This window comes from Xyrauchen texanus, chromosome 35 (assembly GCF_025860055.1).
Source record: "Xyrauchen texanus isolate HMW12.3.18 chromosome 35, RBS_HiC_50CHRs, whole genome shotgun sequence".
NCBI classification, from domain to species: domain Eukaryota; kingdom Metazoa; phylum Chordata; class Actinopteri; order Cypriniformes; family Catostomidae; genus Xyrauchen; species Xyrauchen texanus.
In genome coordinates, this window is record NC_068310.1 from 24,762,373 (window position 1) to 24,781,683 (window position 19,311).

Sequence of the window (19,311 nt, forward strand, 5' to 3'; positions counted from 1 at the left end):
GAAACGAATGCAAGTATGATGACTAAAAATAGACCATGACGGAAATGTGAAAACTCTGTCCATCAGAGTGATAAAGCTTGTTTTCGCAACCCGTATATTTGTTTGAAAATAAGAGAACAGCATGGCATTTCTGTAGAATCCTTCCTAGTGATGTGGTCATGAATAATATGGGGAAAACAGTTATAACACGACCATTTTCTACAAATGTGTAAAAGCTTCATGAACACTCAATTTACATTGATGGCGTGAGTTGTAACACCTTCTCTTGATTGGTCAGCTTCAGGTAGATCGCCAAATCAGCCCGTATTTTTTATTTTTATTATTTTTATTATAAGGAGGTCGTGAGCCTCTCGGCTCCGCTCGTAATTCCCCTCACACGATGCGAGCCGCGACCACACGAGTACCCACGATTACCAAAAATGCGATCTCTCCCGACTGGAAATCGCACCACCTTTATAACAGCACTGCAAAAAAGACTGTGAAGTATTTAACATGTACAGTATGACAGCTTTTATAGGCATATTTCATCATACGGCAAAAACGCAAAAGTGATATTACGACACGATGACACTAAAGTTGTAGATTGTCTGTATGTGAAATGTTTCAGCATCAGCATTTTTGGCATCATGTGTTTAGTTATTCTTTCTTTGGTATGTGTTGTGTTCAGTGGCAATTTCTCACTCTCAATTTCGCCTTTGCTGGCTAACATGGCTAATAAATAAATATTTTTTCAACCTTTCATTCTCATTTACCTTTTTGCCAATGTATTTTCAATCACTTTCCACTCCTAATAAATCTAAAAACGAATAGCAAAAAACAAAAAAATGTATACAATCAGAATTTATTCCTTGACGCTTACAAGCAAACTGTTTCACAAATCACATGCCCGAAGCCAAGCTTGTTAGCCGAAACAGTGTGTGAGTTTGAGCTCCACCCCGTCAGGCCTTTAGAATTTCCACAGAATCCCCCAACAGTGTAAGTGAATAAGCATCTAAAATCAGATTGTCAGATTCATCAGCCAAACAGATTGATTTATTTGTTCTTGGTGGGTGTGGTCTTAGAATATGTCACTGTCCAGCTCTTCCAGCTGGCCTTGATTGACGCAATCACGCTTTAAGTGATGTACGTAATTTGAAAGTGAAGAGCACGAGATCTTGCTGACGTGTCGGATGTCTTCACTGCTGGTATTGCCGTTGAGAAAGAGATCCTTATGGATTTAAAAACCTGAAATGTTCTGCATGATCATGCGACTGATTAACTAAAAATTAAAGGAGAACTGATTTTCACTTCAAGCAAATTAGAAAGTGTTTTTTGCATTGTTATAGCAACATCAGGAGTTTTCTAAGTGTAAATTATGCTGCTTGAGCATTCAGTGTCGGATCAAGTTAAATTTGCAAATATTATTAGAGCTTTTTCTTGGCATTAGACCTCCTTGGTTCTGGCTTTCATGCGTGGATGTGTTTTGAAAATGTTTTCATAACGGCAAGTCTAGGAATTAGGTTGATGGTGTATGAACATGGTACATGCTCAATACTTTGTGTAACTTTGTGCATAAAGCAATTTAATGTGCAAAGTTATCCTAAATCAAGACACGAGAAGATAATTTTAGTTCAGCATGAGGCTGAGGAAAAGAAAAAAGGAAATTACATTTTTTGTAAGATAATGAAGATTATTTTTAGAATCTTTCCTATAACACTAAGTATATTTCCAATCCTAACTGTCATTATTGTAATGCAAAAAATTATGATATACAGTAAATAGTTAAGAATTTATACATCATAGTACTGTCTTTATGCTGATTTAAATAATAAAAAAACATTGTATTAAAGTAATCAGTTTACAAGAGTAAAAATTGCTATATTACAGTAATAAGAATTTAAAGAGAATGGGAATTGTATAAAAACTAAAAAAAATACAACTTTTGATGCATTACAGTAACATAAATGTGTGGTGGTAAAAAAATGTGCTTAATTCTCGTGAAAATAACCATAACTAAGGTTCATGTTCTTAATGCAATACATACACACACATATATATATATATATATATATATATATATACACACACACACACACACACACACACACAGTTGAAGTCAGAAGTTTATATACACCTTAGACAAATACATTTAAACTCAGTTTTTCACAATTCTGACATTTAATCATAGAAAACACTCCCTGTCTTAGGTCAGTTAGGATCACTACTTTATTATAAAGAATGTGGAATGTCAGAATAATAGTAGAGAGAATTATTTATTTAAGCTTTTATTTTTATCATCACATTCCCAGTGGATAAGAGCTTACATACACCTTGTTAGTATGTGTTAGCATTGCCTTTAAATTGTATAACTTGCATAAAACATGATGCTGCCACCCCCATACTTCACGGTTGGGATGGTGTTCTTCAGCTTGCAAGCCTCATCCTTTTTCCTCCAAACATAACCTGTGATAATGGCCAAACAGTTACATTTTTGTTGCATCAGACTAGATGACATTTCTCCAAAAAGAAAGATCTTTGTCCCCATGTGCACTTGCAAACTTTAGTCTGGCTTTTTTATGGCAGTTTTGGAGGAGTGGCTTCTTCCTTGCCGAGCAGTCTTTCATGTTATGTCAATATAGGACTTGTTTTACTGTGAATGTAAATACTTGTCTACATGTTTCCTCCAGCATCTTCACAAGGTCATTTGCTGTAGTTCTGGGACTGATTTGCACTTTCCGCACCAAAAAACGTTAATCTCTAGGAGACAGAATGTGTCTCGATCCTGAGCGGTATGATGGCTGCGTGGGCCCATGGCGTTTATACTAGCATACTATAGTTTGTACAGATGAACGTGGTACCTTCAGGCATTTGGAAATTGCTCCCAAGGATGAACCAGACTTGTGGAGGTGCACAATTGTTTTGTTCTGAGGTCTTGGCTGATTTCTTTTGATTTTACCATGATGTCAAACAAAGCGGCACTGAGTTTAAAGGCAGGCCTTAAAATACATCCACAGGAACACCTCCAAATCAGAAGCTAATTGGCTAAAGGCTTGACATAGTTTTCCGGAATTTTACAAGCTGCTTAAAGGCACAGTTAACTTTGTGTATGTAAATTTCTGACCGAATGGAATTGTGATGTAGTCAATTAAAAGTGAAACAATCAGTCTGTAAACAATTGTTGGAAAAATTAATCGTGTCATGCACAAAGTAGATGTCCTAAATGACTTGCCAAAACTATAGTTTGCTAATATTAAATCTGTGGAGTAGTTAAAAATTAGTTTTAATGAAGTGTATGTAAACTTCTGACTTGTGTATCTATATAGAATGAAAAAGGGACCTGGACATGTTTTCTCCAAATTGGATATTAATGTTCTGTTTCTGTGAGAATATTATATACAGTATGTGCATTTAAAGAAGGCAGCATTCTTACTTGGGTATGACCCCTTGTTGAACCATGTTCTTCACTTGTGCTTCAGTAATAATCTGAGCCTTCAACATAACAGGTTTTCCAGGAGCCATCTTCTCTCCCAGCAGATATCGCACACTGGTGCAGAACTTGGACTGAGTTTTAATCACCTGGGGTGGCTGCTTATCTACCACCAACGAACTGAGATGCCAAGACAAATAAAGCAGATGATCAAACATTGAAGTAAAGGCACTGCCATTTTATCACGTTATCACAATCATCTGTTGTGATTGCATGATAGCTAAGAGCTGAGGCAACAACGCAACATTCTTAAAGAGTTTAGGGGAAATCAATACATATATGTAAATAAAAGTAGAACCAAGATGCAAGGCACCTAACAATCCTGTCAGAGCAATCTTGTTTGGACAGGCAGCAAAAATAAGATGTTTTGGTGTATCCAACTCAAAACAGTTTTTTTTTTTTATAGTCTGAACAGCAAAAACCCTTATAGAATACAATCAGATTTTTGGAATAGTGTATGGAAAAAGATGCAATGAAAGTAAATGGTGACTGAGGCTTATATTTTGCCTAACATCTCCTGTTTGGCATGACAGAAAGTCATACGTGTTTGGAACAACATGAGGGTGAGGGTTTATCAGATTTGATAAACAAATGGAATTCATGTGCAGAATGAAAAAAGCCTAAAGTGTCTTTCTCGGAACTGGTGATGAGGCCTGCATACCTCTGAACGAGAGTCTGGACAAGACATTCCAGAGTATCCTGAAGCAAGTGAATCTGCTGATTCCCTCCAAGATCTCTCTTCAGCAACATGAGCTCCTGCCTTAGATTAACATTCACCCCGAGCAACTGCTCACACCTGCAATCCAACAGAGAGAGCGAAGAAAGAGAATGTTGGAGTGCTAACTTCACAGGCAATATACGAAGGTACCATCATTTCAACTAAGATTCCTTCATGTGATTGGTTAATGAAGGCAGCATAGGTGTATATATCACTGCCTATGATATCCTATCCAATCTGTGTGTGCTGTTTAGCGGTTGGTTTAAAGAATAAAAATTGTTTTATTGAGTGGTTGAAGTAAATTCCTAAATGTAAATTGTGCTTTTTTTATTATTTATGATTGCATTTCTACCCAGAAATGGGCATTGTAGTCACTAAATATTTACTTGTATCTTTATAAGTTTATAATAACCTAATACTTACTGTATATCTAAAGCTTACAGTTTTAGAATGCATTTTGCATCTGTCTGCGCAATTTGTTAATTGTTTTAAACATCTTTTTCAGATTAACATTTTTTTATTGATTCACATAAATGAACATAGATAAACAAAACATATATACACAGAATCAATATCAACCCCCACTATTACCCTTCCCCCTCCCAATCCCAATCACACCCTGGCCCAAACAACATCCCAGTGGTCGTAAATGATACAGACACACACATAATAAATAAATAAATGTAAAATATAATAATAATAATCACACATCCATAAATGACATATACCCATCCCATTTCTCCAGCAACAAGCTGTACTTCCCCATTCTTCTAAATGACCACTCTTCAAAAGGCCACCACCCTTCCCATCTTTGAGCACCACTCCTGAAAAGAGGGTGCTTCAGCTGACTTCCAGCCCCTTAAAAGTATCTGCCTGGCGATCATGACACTGGTTAGGACCCAACACTTTATGTGTCTATTTTCAATATCGATGACCACCCCATCGCCCAAAATACAGCGTCTGGGGCAAAATAATACGAGAGTGGCCATTACATCGCACAACAAACTCTGAACCTTCAACCAAAACACCTGGATCTCAACATACCCCCAAAATACATGGGTTATGTCTCCATCATCTGATTGTTCCATTTGCTGGACTACAACTACCATTTTTAAAGCAAGAACCATTTTGGTCAGAACAGCCCCATATTTGAGGTACAGGCAGAGGTTCAATGGGTTGTCCTCACCATGCCTGCAGAGGGCCAAGGTTGTCATTAAAGTGCAGGCCAATGGTTGCTCTGTGCTGCTCCCACCTCCAGGACTTTATTCTGTGAATCAGAGAGGATTGGCACTGCTCCAGAGCATGCACTGCCTCCTGAAGCAGCTGTAAAGATTTCTGTAAACACACACAGAAACAATCACATGACAGGATTTCAGCTAAACAACTCCATTATGGGAATAGTTCAACCTAATATGTAAAATTGTTTTTTTACTCACCCTCACTTTGTTCCCGTAATCTGTATGACTTTCTCTCTTCCAATTAAAAACAAAAGGTGATGTCAGGCTGAATGTCTGCTCTGTTCCATATAAAGAAAGTGAATGGGGACTGGGGCTTTCAAGCTCCAAAATGGTCAAAAAGCACCATTAAATTATCATAAAAGTAGTCCATTTGACTTGTTCACTGCCTGGCATCTCTTTTGTGTTGCACAGAAAAGAGAAAGTCATAAAGGTTTCACACAACATAATCATGAGTAAATGTAGACCAAGGTTTACATTTGTGGGTGAACTATATTCCTTTAAAACAGTTGATGTTTTCAACTAGTCTTTCTCAATGACTTTATTTTTCTCTGTCATGTGAGGAGTGCTTTATGATCTTTAAGCTTAGTCATTTTGTGTGTTTACCTTCGCACAACCTGAATAGTTGACCTCAAGTTGCTGTATATGATTTATTCTAGTGACTTGATTTGGATGTTGTGGATCCAATTCATTTGGTCCTGTATGGAGGTAAGAAAAAAAATTATAAAACCATCATTTGATAACCTTGTATGTATGTGATTATGAGAAACTCAATTCCTTAAAGGTTTAAAGTCCTTTACAGATACCTTGCTGTCAGCTAAAGCCCTGGATCTGATAACTCAGTCCAGTGGTTAAGAACAGTTTACTTGTGGTTCTTCACGATGTATAGTACATTTTATGTTCTCAAATTTCATTTAAATTAGTAATCTCTGGTTATCACCTACTATAGAGTACTTATTTATTAAACATGCCCCTAACAGTACAAATTTAAACAAGTAGTATTTACTTATTATACAGTAACCATAGAATTACCCCAGTTGTCTTTGATAAACAGGGTGTATCAATTTATGTCAATTAGTATAGGTCAACAGTAAAGGATTTGTAACATAATGTTTATACATCTGTTATAGTTGTCAGTTGTTATATGATTGTAGACATGTCTGTGTACATTGATAAACCTAAACAAATAGTTTATATACTGTAGATAGTTATTATATTAGAATATCACAAACTATAAATTCTGACAATGTAAGGCATATACAATCACATACAATCACGGTTAATTATTTTAAAACAATAAATAGTATGTGATTAAAATGCAAAATAACCAACCAATGATTCAGGTTAATAAACTCTGAAAATCATCATATACTCATCCTCATGTTGTTCCAAACCTATGTTGCTCTCTTCCTTCTTTTGTGGAACACAAAAGGAGAAGTTAGACAGCATGTTTACCTTAGTCACCATTTACTTTCATTGCATGTTTTTTCTGTACAATGAAAGCAAATGGTGACTGAGGCTATAAATTCTTGACAGTCAGCCTAAAATTTACATTTGAAATTTACTGAAATAAATTAATTTAGGTTTGGCACAACATTAGTGTGAGTAATTTATGACAGGATTAAAATTCCTTATGTCTGTCTTCAGTGTGTTTTATACAAATGCTGCTCCAAAAGGACGGGAAAGTTAACTTATCATTCATAAGTTCTTGTTGATACGTTTATTTTTAATCTTATGAGCATAAGATAATTTGCATTGATTGTATTGGGCCATCAAAAAATCAGCCACAATGCAAATCAACATGAGACTTGTTGGAGCCTTCTAAATGAAAATGACTGTTTAAGCATTTGCTTTCATGTGTCTATGTCTGTCTCTGAGTGCAGTCTACAACATAGTTTCTGTATATCTTCCTCTTAAAGGGAATGTTCACCGAGCCTCAGTCACAATTCATTTTTACTGCATCTTGTCTCCATACAATGAAACTGAATAGTGACAGTGACATTTTACTTATTATCTCCTGTTGTATTCCATGAAACAAAGAAAGCCATAAAAGTTTGAAGCAACATAATGGCAAGTAAATTATGACTTAATTTTCATTTCTGGGAGAACTATCCCTTTAAGGTCTGATATTAAAACCAATTTTTACAGAGGAAAAAGGGGATTTTACAGTCTGTTAACATGGTTGGCATCATAAAGCATGCAAACTTTACATTTTTCAATTCTGTGAATAATAACAATAAAAAATAAAAAAACATTAAAATAAATCCCCATTTTAAAGAAATGTTACTATTAAAATTATTATTACTATTAAAATCTTACTAACTCTTAGAAGCTGTCAAACACTGCACTGGGTTTTTTATATATTTGGCAAGAATTATTTCTAAAGCAGTGATATTACACATTTATCTAAACAGGTGCCATAACTTATACACACACACACACACACACACACACATACACACACACACACACACACACACACACACACACACAGCGTCAAAATTAACTGGTTTTATTTAAGTCAGAGACATTATTTAAAATAACTTGACCATGGTGATTAAGACTACACTTAAAATTACACAATGACGTTTATCAAATTGCATATCATCTCTTTATGTTTCAGATAATTACTGCCTCAGTTCAATATTTTAGGTAACTAAAGTGTGCAATAGTGTACAACACATGCTCTTTCCATTGGGCCCAGCCCAGATGGTGTGTGTCTCTGGGTGTCTACAGGAGCTTCACGACAGTGGGCCATCAATCAATGTATTTTTATATCACCTGAAATCTTCTCTATATGGTGATTGTTTGAGCTCTCAAACGGGCTAAACCATGTAACAAACCGCCAGTCATTGAAATGGTGATGGCCATGACAGCATATAGAATTATCAAATAAACACAATACCTGTCATTCAATATTTATTTAACCCAATTAATTTAGTGATTATAAATCTTCAATTTTGCCATTGGCATATGTACTGTATATGTTGTAAATAAAATTGCAAACATAATGTTCGGATTTTGGAATATAATATTTTCGTTCAGTAAGTTCACTAGTCACAGGTTGTTTTTTTTTTGTGAGTGGGCAAAATAGCTGCTTTGGGGTCAAAATGGCAAACACTGTTGTAATGTTGTTAACTTAATGATGGAGAAGTAATTTGATACTCTTACCTAGGAGGAGCAGACTTCGCACTAAGTAGATTAACTAGACCAACACTGACCCCCCACAAAAAAAAACACATCAAAGAGTATAGAGAATAATGAAATAAATATGAATAATAATATTAAAAATGAAAAAGAGAGAGTTCACATTTTATGACCGACATCTGTGCTTCCCTTATTTTGAAAGGCACCAGCCACGACTGATTTTTACAACATTAGGTTACACCATCCAAAGTCATTTTTAAGGGTCAGATCCGGCAGAAATAGCTCATTAAGGCTCATCAATAACTCCACCTTTTCCACTCTTACCTGACATAGACGCAGCCTCCTGTTTTTCCCAGTTCAACTCCTCTTTTAGCTGATGAAGAGATTGGCGGCAGTTCTGAATTTCCAAAGTTTTGAGCACTAGATTGTCCACATCAGTGTTAGTTTCCTCCACTGGGGGGTGTGGGGTGCCATTGGCAGCTTGAAGACCCTGAAGCATTGGCAAAAGCATGACATTCTGAAAATGTACATTATCAACACTGACATTTTTTTTGTCAGATGACCTAAAAATGTGCTTCATGTGTTGACATTTAAATAACTGGGTTAATATTATTTAACATGATTTAATCAAAATTAAAACATTAAACTACACCAAAACAAAAAACTAATTTTAAGCATTAGATCAGGTAGAAATAGCTCCTTAAGGTCACAATTGCACATTACCACTTTTTTCAGTGATATATACAGTAACAAATAAAGGCAAGATTTCTGTTTCATTTTCCCAATAAATCCCAAATATTGCAGTAATAGAGTTGTCCTTACTTGCTGTTCTACTAAAAGTCTCTCTTTCCTCAGAATATCTCGCACTGTCCTCACAAGTTGCATCGGCTGTGGCTGAAACACACTCTGAGAAGCAATTCATAAGGTCAAACTCAACATGGTAGTCTGCCCAGAGTAATACATTAATGATCCATGCTTGTTCACAATGTAAAAGAGCTGTAACTCAACATGAAACATGTAATTTCGCAAATGCATTGAAGTTTCCACTGGTTGGCCAATCCGAGTTTAAAGTGCAAACAAAACAAAAAAAACTGTACAGCATCATTCAACCACTGTGATACAGGTACCTGAACTGACTTTTTTAAGTGCAAAAAAGGAGCTCAAGCACATTGTATGACTGAATATATGGCCGGTTATCTCTTCTCCATCATTTGTTGTTTAATTACTGCTGCCATGATCAACAGAAATGTACACAAACAACTTCAGTTTACTACCTGCTTTCAGCAGAAAGTGCAATTTTAATCAACCCAGACAAATAATGCGGAGTTTTGTAAATACAACTAAATCCAAAATAAGCCTAATATAAATTGAAATTAAGTTGTTTGTGCTAAAAAGAGTGACAACTTTAATACTCTAGCCACTATTTCAGTGCATTTAAGGCTTGTATTAGAGAACAGGTTGCAGGTTTTGCGTTTTAGAGAATTTCCCCAAAATAGATACAGCAGCCTTCAGCATGCCACTTAGCCAGCAAACATTAGAAGTGTTTGGAGTCAATTTTGTACACACCAAGTTCCTGCTGATGTGCTGTAATTTGACCTTCTCCACCACATTAGGGCTGCGTATGGAGAAATCCTGCAGCATGAACACCATCTGGTCCAACAGAGCTCGGGCCTGAGGCTCCTGGTCCGTGTTGTCTACATTAAAGTTCTCCCTAAATCAAACAAACAAGGCACAGTCATCACAGTCAGTGTTTGAGATTGACAACCATATTTACGAACAAGCGCGACTCTCAAATTGTCCTTGTCATCCAACATCTCAGAAGAGCAGTATGACCAAGTACACAAAAGTCAAGTCCCTTTTTTATTCTCACAATAGCCGTGAATAACACTTGTAACCACAGTGAAAGTGTGATTTAGGCAAATGGCGAATAACACAAGACTGGAAATCTTCTCTGAATTGACACTGTTATTTAATAAACAAATCTGTCTGTAAAATCTGTAGTATGTACAGTAGTTTGATTCTAATGCTTTTTTTTTTTTTTTTTTAATGGGGTTGGTCGTGTCCAGACCACAAAACTCATGGGAGCAAGTCCAGTGGAAGACAGCCACTGGATCAAATTCCTTTGAATGGAACAGTATGTACTGTATCTCTGTCTCTGTGAGTAAACGTCATCCCAAAAAACGCAACACATGAGACAAGACTGTGCATAGTTGCTACAACATTGTAAGGCGTGACAGAAAATAGTAGTCTACAGTGGTTCCATTCACACAGCACAGATCGAACTTACTCTCAAAATGTATTTGTGAGTCCTGAAAATTCAACCCTGGAATGCATGTGGAACGTGTGTTAAATGCATAACTGAGTTGAAAAGTCTCAGGTCAAATCTAGATGCTTATTCCTAATTTTAAAGTAAATCGTTTAGAATAAAAATATTTAAATGGTTGATATATCTTTTATTAAATTCTGAAGAGTTTAGAAAAATTTAAAATGGAGGAGTTTTGGGTGACAGTGTAAAAAAGGCTGTATAACAGAAATATGGGCAATTTCCATGTTTGTTGGTAAAATGTGAAATATCTAAATAACACAAACACATATAGACTATATAAAAAGTGGTCCATATAATTCCATATATGGGTCACATATGCGTTCTATGGGTACTGATGCAATTTCTCTTATAATTAAAAAATAATTAACTAAATGTTAACAAAAAAAAAAGCCAGTGTAACATCTGACACCCATCCTCCCAACCACCAGAGGGAGCCCTCTCCCGAATACTGCTCATCACACATTCCTTCTCTGCTCATTTCCTGTTTGCCATGTAAATGTAGCCACTACTCATTACGCAGTATTGCCAGCTATCCCTGGCTTAACAAGTGTTTACCATTGTCTACTGTTTATGCCTCACGTTATGACCATTGTGCCCGTTTATCTGGATATTGTCTTTAGATCACGGTTTTGCCTTGTTTACCTGTTTCTGGATCTCTGCCTGTTATATCGACTACGTCTCTCCGCTCAACAATTTGGATTTGTTTGCTTATATTGTTTAATTATCTTCCTGCATATGGATTCTAAAACTGCCTCCATGTTCAGTTTGTCAGTTCAACTTCACGTAGTCAAAGATACCTTCATTCAGGAATACCTGGAGTGGCAGATCAAATTACCACTGTATGTAAAAATTGTAAAAATAAAATTAGACAGCTGTTTTTTTTACCCACATATGCTTTCTAGAGTTAAGGGATTCACTTTGGTTACAGACTGTCACTCTCAACTGAACCATAATAGTACTTTAAACAGCACTGTAAAACAGGACTGAAACAGTATTCTTATGCTGTGTGAACGCTGTAATCAAATGGCAACAAACTGACAAGAACCAACATGTGAAATGCACTGAAGCACAGCTTTTTCCAACTGTCAACGTGATTGTGAGTCACTATGAGAGTACATGATTCAGCTGGTGTACATCTATTTCACAGAATGGACATTCCTGAACAGGAAGTCTAATACATAGTTAGTTAATGGCATAAAAGCTCTGTAATCATTTCCTAATACTCTAACAGTGGTTCAGGAAACCCGTTTGAAAACTGTCATTAATTTGCTGATTATCTATAACTGCATATTTTGTCAGTGACACATACCATGCCTGTTCCTCTATCCAGTCAGCAAGATAGTGCCTGATGTCCAGAGGGAATGTGTCCGGGTAGAGTTCATTCAGCGTCTGAGTTGACATGTATTGCAACTGCAGGGTCATTTGCTTCCACAGCGCCATAGTGTGCAAGCACTGCAACAGTATAAATCACAACATTTATTAGCACAGAACTGGAAAGTTGTAACTTCAGATTACTCTCTTCCTTCTGAAAGGAAGAGAGATATGCCAATTCTTTATGACTGACTTCTGTGCAACACAAAAGAGAATTTTTGAAGAATCTTCATGTAGGTCTTTTCCATACAATGACAGTTCATTGCAACCATGTCTGTCAAGATCCAAAAATGACACAAAAAAAAGAAGCACCAAATAAGCACCACAAAGGTATTGTAAAAGTACCGTCAAAGTAGTCTATATGACTTTCAAAGTCATGCGATAGCTTTATGTGAGTAACAGATCCAAATTCAATCTTATGAAAAAGTTATATGAAAAGAAAAGACTAAAAAAAGACTGTAAAAGACTTGGAATATAGTGCATAAATCTTAAGAATAGCTTTGATAATGTATTCACAGTGCTTTTTGACCTTATTGGTGCTTGTCAGACCTGGGACCTCATGAATAAAACTTGCTGAAGATTTCATCCTAAAAGTGTGTATATGCACTAAAACCAGATTTCAGATTTATACAAACGTATGTCGCCAGAAGCTGTGCAAAATTCCCTTTATAAATCCCAGTTAGCTAAAAGATTCTGCATACATGCAAATGCTTTATTCCAACCCTGTCTCCACTCCAAAATAACCATATAAGGAGCTTACAAAACAGGTTTTTACTATACTGTACATAACCTCATCTGCATAAAATTACCATAAGCAGTTAGTTTGTATTAAGGATAAACCTATCTCATGCAATTTCACTTTTAAAAAAAGTTTTTATAGATCTTTAAAAGTTAAAAGAAGCAAAAACAAATATAGTGATTAAGAAAAATATTTTTGCAAAGCAAACGACTTATCTGACTCTTATCATTTGGTCATAGCCTTTTTTAAATAAATAAAATGTGCAATATTAAAGCTTAGCTTGTTTTGTATGGTATTTTTCATAATGTTTTTTTTTTTCAGTACCACAGGGTTGTCACTGCATATTCCATTGGTATTACCAGTAAATGAGTCTGAAAGGACATTTTATGTCTATGCTATGTGCAGCTGTACAGTACTGTGTTTCTGAACATCAGTCTTTCAATGGTCCTTCAACTACTGAATGTTTCTGTTTTACCAAGCCATACCACATCAGTCAGTCAACATCACAGATCATCTTGAATGTTGTCTTTTACCTCAAAACGTTATTGGAAATCGAAAATATCAGAAGCCAAGATATACTTGCAGCCATTAAAAGTACAGTCCCTCCATATGATGCCACAGTAAAGTCTTCCAAATGCAGCAAATCAATTACCAATATTTCCTTCCAAAACTATTCTTTTAAAAGGTGCACTCAGTAACTTTCATCTTGGATTTACAGACACCTATTGGTGTGGATGTAGAATAATTCAAAATCAATAATTTTCAGTTACAGATGCCATTGTAGAATTTCACTCTTCACAATCAGCCATGATTAATTTAATCCAAGAATAAAAGGTGTCCAATAGCAAGATGGTTACTGAGATTAAGAGCTGGTCCTGTGATTCTAACATGGCAGCAGCATATGTTAACCCATGCTAACTGAAATTTGAAAGGTTTAATCTAGAAATCTTGTGTTTTTAGAGATGTTGCAAACAGTCACACATGGTGAGTTAGACACAAGCACTGAAACAAAATTGCACCCAGAGGCATTTAAGCATGCTGGATCATGTCTTCGAGTACCATGTTACATCTCACACTTTGAAAGAGATTTAGCTTTGGACTGGATTGTACCCTCTACAACACTCAAAGCTTTATTAATCAATTCAACCCAGTTTCAGATTAACTTTTGAAACCATAAGAAGTTAAATATTTAACCCTTTCCAGCCGGAGCGTTCACATTTGGGAACAATTATTCCCATGATTCCTGTTTCAATATCTTTGCCGTCCAATCACCGATTTTATTTCTGAAAACTGCCAGATACTCATGACAACATAAGCTAAAGGCACATATGATTGGTTAAGGGGTTACTGGGCGTGAATAATAAATGCATCGTCACCTGTGTATTTGAGGAGTGGTCATGTGAAATGTATCTTAACATTATAAATATTGGTTTTATTCCGTTTTCCCACTAATCACTAGAATGGTCATAACTTTTAAACAATAGATTATATTTCTAATCGGTCTGCTATTATACATTGCCCACAAAATGATGTATATTTCATACACTCCAAGTTTCCCCTCTTTTCTTGTAATTAAAATGGTTGAAAATGCAGTTGTCTGATGAAGAATGGTGGCCGGAGAAACTTTTTGTAAAAATTGCTTTGTGAAATCTTATTGATAAAGGATGATTAAACTTAAATAATCATACATATATTTACATCATTTGAAAGCCCTAGTTCTTCTCTTCAAAATGGTACAATGGTATATAGAGTTCAGGTGTGTGATGTTATATGAATATAATATGAATACCATATTCTGGCACAGAATGGAATTTATGGAATTTTGGGCTCAGGCTGGAAAGGGTTAACTTGAATCTCCTTAAAACATAAAAAGTAAACAAAACATATGGGGAAAAACCATAAAATTAAGTACATATGATAAGATCAGAAGTCTAATATTGAAATTAGTATTGTACTTTTTTAAATTTTAGAGATTGCTGTCCCGCACACTGAAAGGTTTTCAAATTTTTAATGTGCGGACAGCAATCTCAAAAATTTTGACAAGTTTCTCTGGCTCCACACATCTGCAGGAATTTTCAATTTATGGGAGCGCAACAACTCTCTACACTCAATTGTACTTTTTAAAACTTATTATCGTAGCAAATATTAATTTAGCTTACCAATCTGTTTAATGAAAGTTCTAAATAAAATGTCATAAAACACAGGACATTTCTCAATAGGAAATGCATTTCAACCAGGAAAACAGAAATGCCGTTCAAGCCTATTTCTGATGCATCAGTCAAGACAATTAATAAACACCACCTACACTCTTCAGACCTGTCATAAGGTTCCCTTACCAGCTTTATTTAAAATATGTTGGTTAGACTGTACACTGTCTTGCCAACACAGAGTTTCAGTTGTAAATTCCAACATACAGTATTAACCATGTGATTACTCACTAGTTTCAATCTGCAACTCATCTGCTGTAAAATCATAGGGGGTCATTTTTGGCATCAAAATAATTTAATATCACCAAAGATAAGGTACTGCACAATAAAGTGGCAAATAACTACTGAACTGAATAATTATTCTCACGACTAAACTATATATTATATATTTTAGAAACCGTTGATCTTGATGAGAGCTCTGTCCTTAAAGTGTTGTTTGTAAGTTAAAGGTGTGTATTTTTCATTCAGTAAGGTCATGACTTAAAGAAATGTTACAGGTTCTATACAAGTTAGCTTCAATTACATCATTTGTGGCATAATATTGATTACTAACAATAACAATAATAATAATAATCGTTATCTAGCTTCTATTCTACAGCTTTTTGAGAACTTGGCAGTGCGATACTTCAGATATATACAAGCATTCCAGACCCTGCCATTTGGCACCCTTAACAGAGTTCCTCTAGTAAGGACCAACAGGTATACATTTTTACACAGCCTTCCTTTCTTAATTCTCAAAGGAAGAGGTAGTATGTTTAACAATGCTTACATTTGTATTTATTTATTATTATGTCTTTTACAAAGTATTTGTTTGTATTGTATTATTGTATTTTGTGTTTTTTACCACTATAGCATAAATAATTGCCCCTTGGGAATAATAAAGTTGAAGATAATATTGTTGACTTTTGTATGAGAAATTGCTTGCTATGATCCTCATTTGTAATTCAATTTGGATGAAAGTGTCTGCTAAATGACTAAATGTAAATGATTACCATAGAAATAATTTTGACTCATCCCTTGTTTATACTTACAGTACTTACAATGGAAGTGAATGGGGCCAGTACATTAAAATAAACATCGTTTCAAAAGTATAGCCCTAAGACATAAAAATTATAGGCTTATGTGTTAACCTGATTTTAGTGTGATAAAATCGCTAACAAACGTGATGGAAGGAACGAGAGCGTTGTGCCGAATGAAGCGACACTAGGGGACTTCTTTGAAGGCATCAGTTACCTCTGAACTTGAGAAAAGGTCAATGTGAAATTGGCAGACAGAATATGCATGTCCCTCCCCCGGACATACGGGTATAAAAGGAGGGAATCATGCGTCTGTCCATTCAGGTTTTGCACTGAGGAGCCGAGAATAAGGTCCAGCTACAGCAGTGGCTCGTTTTAGCGTCGTGGCCGTGGCACATAAATCTAACCATCCTACGAAGGGGGTCGTAGGAACCTTGAGCCCAGTCGCGGTCTTAGGATGACCTGGGTGTCTACCGGACCGAACTCCATGTAGGTGTTGCTGACAGAGAACGCTTGCAGGTCCCCAACCCTCTTGATGGAAGCGAGCGCGATTAGGAGGGCCGTCTTCAAGGAGAGGGCTCTAAGCTCAACTGATTCTAGCGGCTCGAAGGGGAGTCTCTGAAGGCCTGAAAGGATCACGAGAGAGATCCCATGAGGAGAACAAGCATTGCCTGGGAGGGTTTAATCTCCGGGCGCCTCTAAGGAACCTGATAATAAGATAGTGCTTCCTTATGGACTTAACATCCACTGCGTCGTGGTGGCGCCTTAATAAACCTTTGAGGTGGAGGGGGACAGCCGGAGGGGAGGACCTTGTACTGATATGCCTGGCTGTCGAAAGCTAACCATAGGAAGGGTCGGTGTCGAGGCAAGATAGAGACGTGGAAGTACGCGTCCTTCAGGTCTACCACAGCGAACCAATATTGATGCCGGACGCAAGTTAGAATGTGTTGAAAACGTGCAAGTCCAAGATCGGTCTTAAGCCGCCGCCTTTCTTGGGTAGGATGAAGTAATGGCTGTAGAAACCCTTCATCTCGACTGGAGGGACCAGCTCTATTGCATCTTTGAGTAAAAGGGTCACGATCTCCACACGCAGGGTGTTGGCGTCTTTGCGTGCACCGAGGGAAAGCGGATGCTGGCGAAAGGGGGCAGGGGCCTGGCAACTGAATCATGTAGCCGAGTGGATGGTCCTGGCCTATCAGTGCGACGGTTTGGGAAGTGAGAGCCACGCATCCAAGCTCCGTGTGAGGCATTAAATGGACGATCATTTTTGACGTACCTGGTCAAGGCAAAAAGCGCGTCCTGAGGCTTTAGTGCTGAGAGAAGACTCAAGCACTTGCTCCACACACACGACAGGGGTGGGTTAGTGACTGAGGAGGAAGTTCAGTGTAGGTGTCCTCTTGAGTCGTCAGAACCGGCCGGCTGGGGGGCAGCAGTTGTGGATCCGGAGGTGAGAGGTCCACGTCTGGGGTACCGGGACTGCTGGGGGGGCGTGGCTGAGTGTGGCACCCGGACCCGAGGAACCAAACATCTAGCTGTGAAGGCTGTGGGGAGGACGGAGTGTTCCAGACCTGCCCCACACTGACGGCGGCCCGGGCAAACAAGTCGGCCATCTGGGTGTCAGCCTTAGACTGGGCATGCCAGCTCGAAGGCGGCGATGAGCGGCAAACTCATCATCCAGCTCGGGGGGCTCGAGGGAGTAAGCAGACTGGCCGTGAGGTGAGCCGCTCTCACCTTAAGCTTGGATGGAAGTCAACGAGCGTGCCAGAGGTGGTTCGTGGGGATCTACCCGGCAGCGTCTGTGACCATCAGGAATGTAGAGAAATCGACCGCATCCACAAACTATTCAGGGACGGAAGGGCATCATTATAAAAGACGCGTCCTGAAAAGGACGTTCAGCGCCAGCTGTGTATTTGCTCTTTTAGAGAAAATTAACACTTTTACAGAAAATACACGGTAAACCCTGTAATCTGGTAAATGCCGTAACCTTGGTAAATACATGATTTCATCACACTAAAATCCTATTAACACATATAATGTTTACATTTTGTGGCGATACATAAAAAAAGTAAATATTTAGTAATGTTATACGTTTATATTTTATAATATTTATTAAGGTTTTAAAATATAATATAAAAGTTAATGGACTGGCTCTATTTACTTCCATTGTAAGTGCGTTACTGCAACCTAAATTTTTGATATTTTTAATAAATGAGGGATGGTTTGAAAGTACTTTTTGTGGTAATCAACATGGTGTCATTAATGTCAACGTGACAAGTAGTTTGGGAATTTATCTGTCAGGGGTAAGGGCACTTCTAATTAACACTTCCTCAGTCTTTCCTTTTTTTTCAGTCTACTCCATTCCATACTTCCAAGCAGACATGTGTCTACTTGTATTTGCAGTACAAAAGCAAATTTGTTATTTGTAGTTTGACAAAAGGATAGTGTTAGGGTTAGGTTAGCACAGGTTAAAATTACCACACCTCTTTGCAGACATCCCATCTGACAGTAGGGCTGCAACTAACGATAATCAATTTGATAATCAGTTAATCTAACGACTATTAGAACGATTATTAGACTATTCAGCGATTATTGAAATTATTAATCGTTAGCTCTTAACCAATTATTCAGCTTGTGTCCCGACTAAAAGGTTGTATTAAACATGCTTACTAACAATAAAGAGACCAAAATCTTATTTTAAAATTTCCTGAACTGAATTAAAGGGAAAGAAATAAGTTTTATTAAGTTTAATTCAGTAAAGAAATTCACTGCAAAAAAAAAAAACAAATCCTATTATGGAGTGTTTTTGTCACGTTTTCCATTTAAAATGGTCTAAAAATCCTTTAAAAAAAAACTTGCTTTAAGAGAATGTATCTTAAGTTTATTTTGTATAAGTGTACCTTTTCACTTGGTTATACTTCTTCGAGTGTAGTTAAGATAAAATATACTTATATTCAAGATCTATTCTCTAAAAGCAAGTCTAAATATCTTATATGCTGCTTCTCAGATGAATGCATTAAAGGATTTTTAGACATTTTAAAATATTTGTATTTTTAATATTATATTCAACATTCTCAGATAACAATATT

At 36.8% G+C, this 19,311-nt stretch overlaps 1 protein-coding gene across 1 annotated transcript in view; it reads right to left on the reverse strand.

Annotated features, from left to right (window-relative positions):
* Nucleotides 1-19,311, reverse strand: part of stat6 (signal transducer and activator of transcription 6, interleukin-4 induced) — a 53,542-nt gene that overhangs the window by 20,399 nt on the left and 13,832 nt on the right. The window contains exons 2-9 of the mRNA XM_052105303.1: nt 12,202-12,344; nt 10,133-10,277; nt 9,389-9,472; nt 8,891-9,056; nt 6,026-6,117; nt 5,371-5,519; nt 4,128-4,262; nt 3,410-3,586 (exon numbers count right to left, since the gene is read on the reverse strand). Of these exons, the coding sequence (XP_051961263.1) occupies nt 3,410-3,586; nt 4,128-4,262; nt 5,371-5,519; nt 6,026-6,117; nt 8,891-9,056; nt 9,389-9,472; nt 10,133-10,277; nt 12,202-12,332 (1,079 nt within the window). The 5' untranslated portion in view covers nt 12,333-12,344. The remainder of the gene's footprint in view (nt 1-3,409; nt 3,587-4,127; nt 4,263-5,370; nt 5,520-6,025; nt 6,118-8,890; nt 9,057-9,388; nt 9,473-10,132; nt 10,278-12,201; nt 12,345-19,311) is intronic.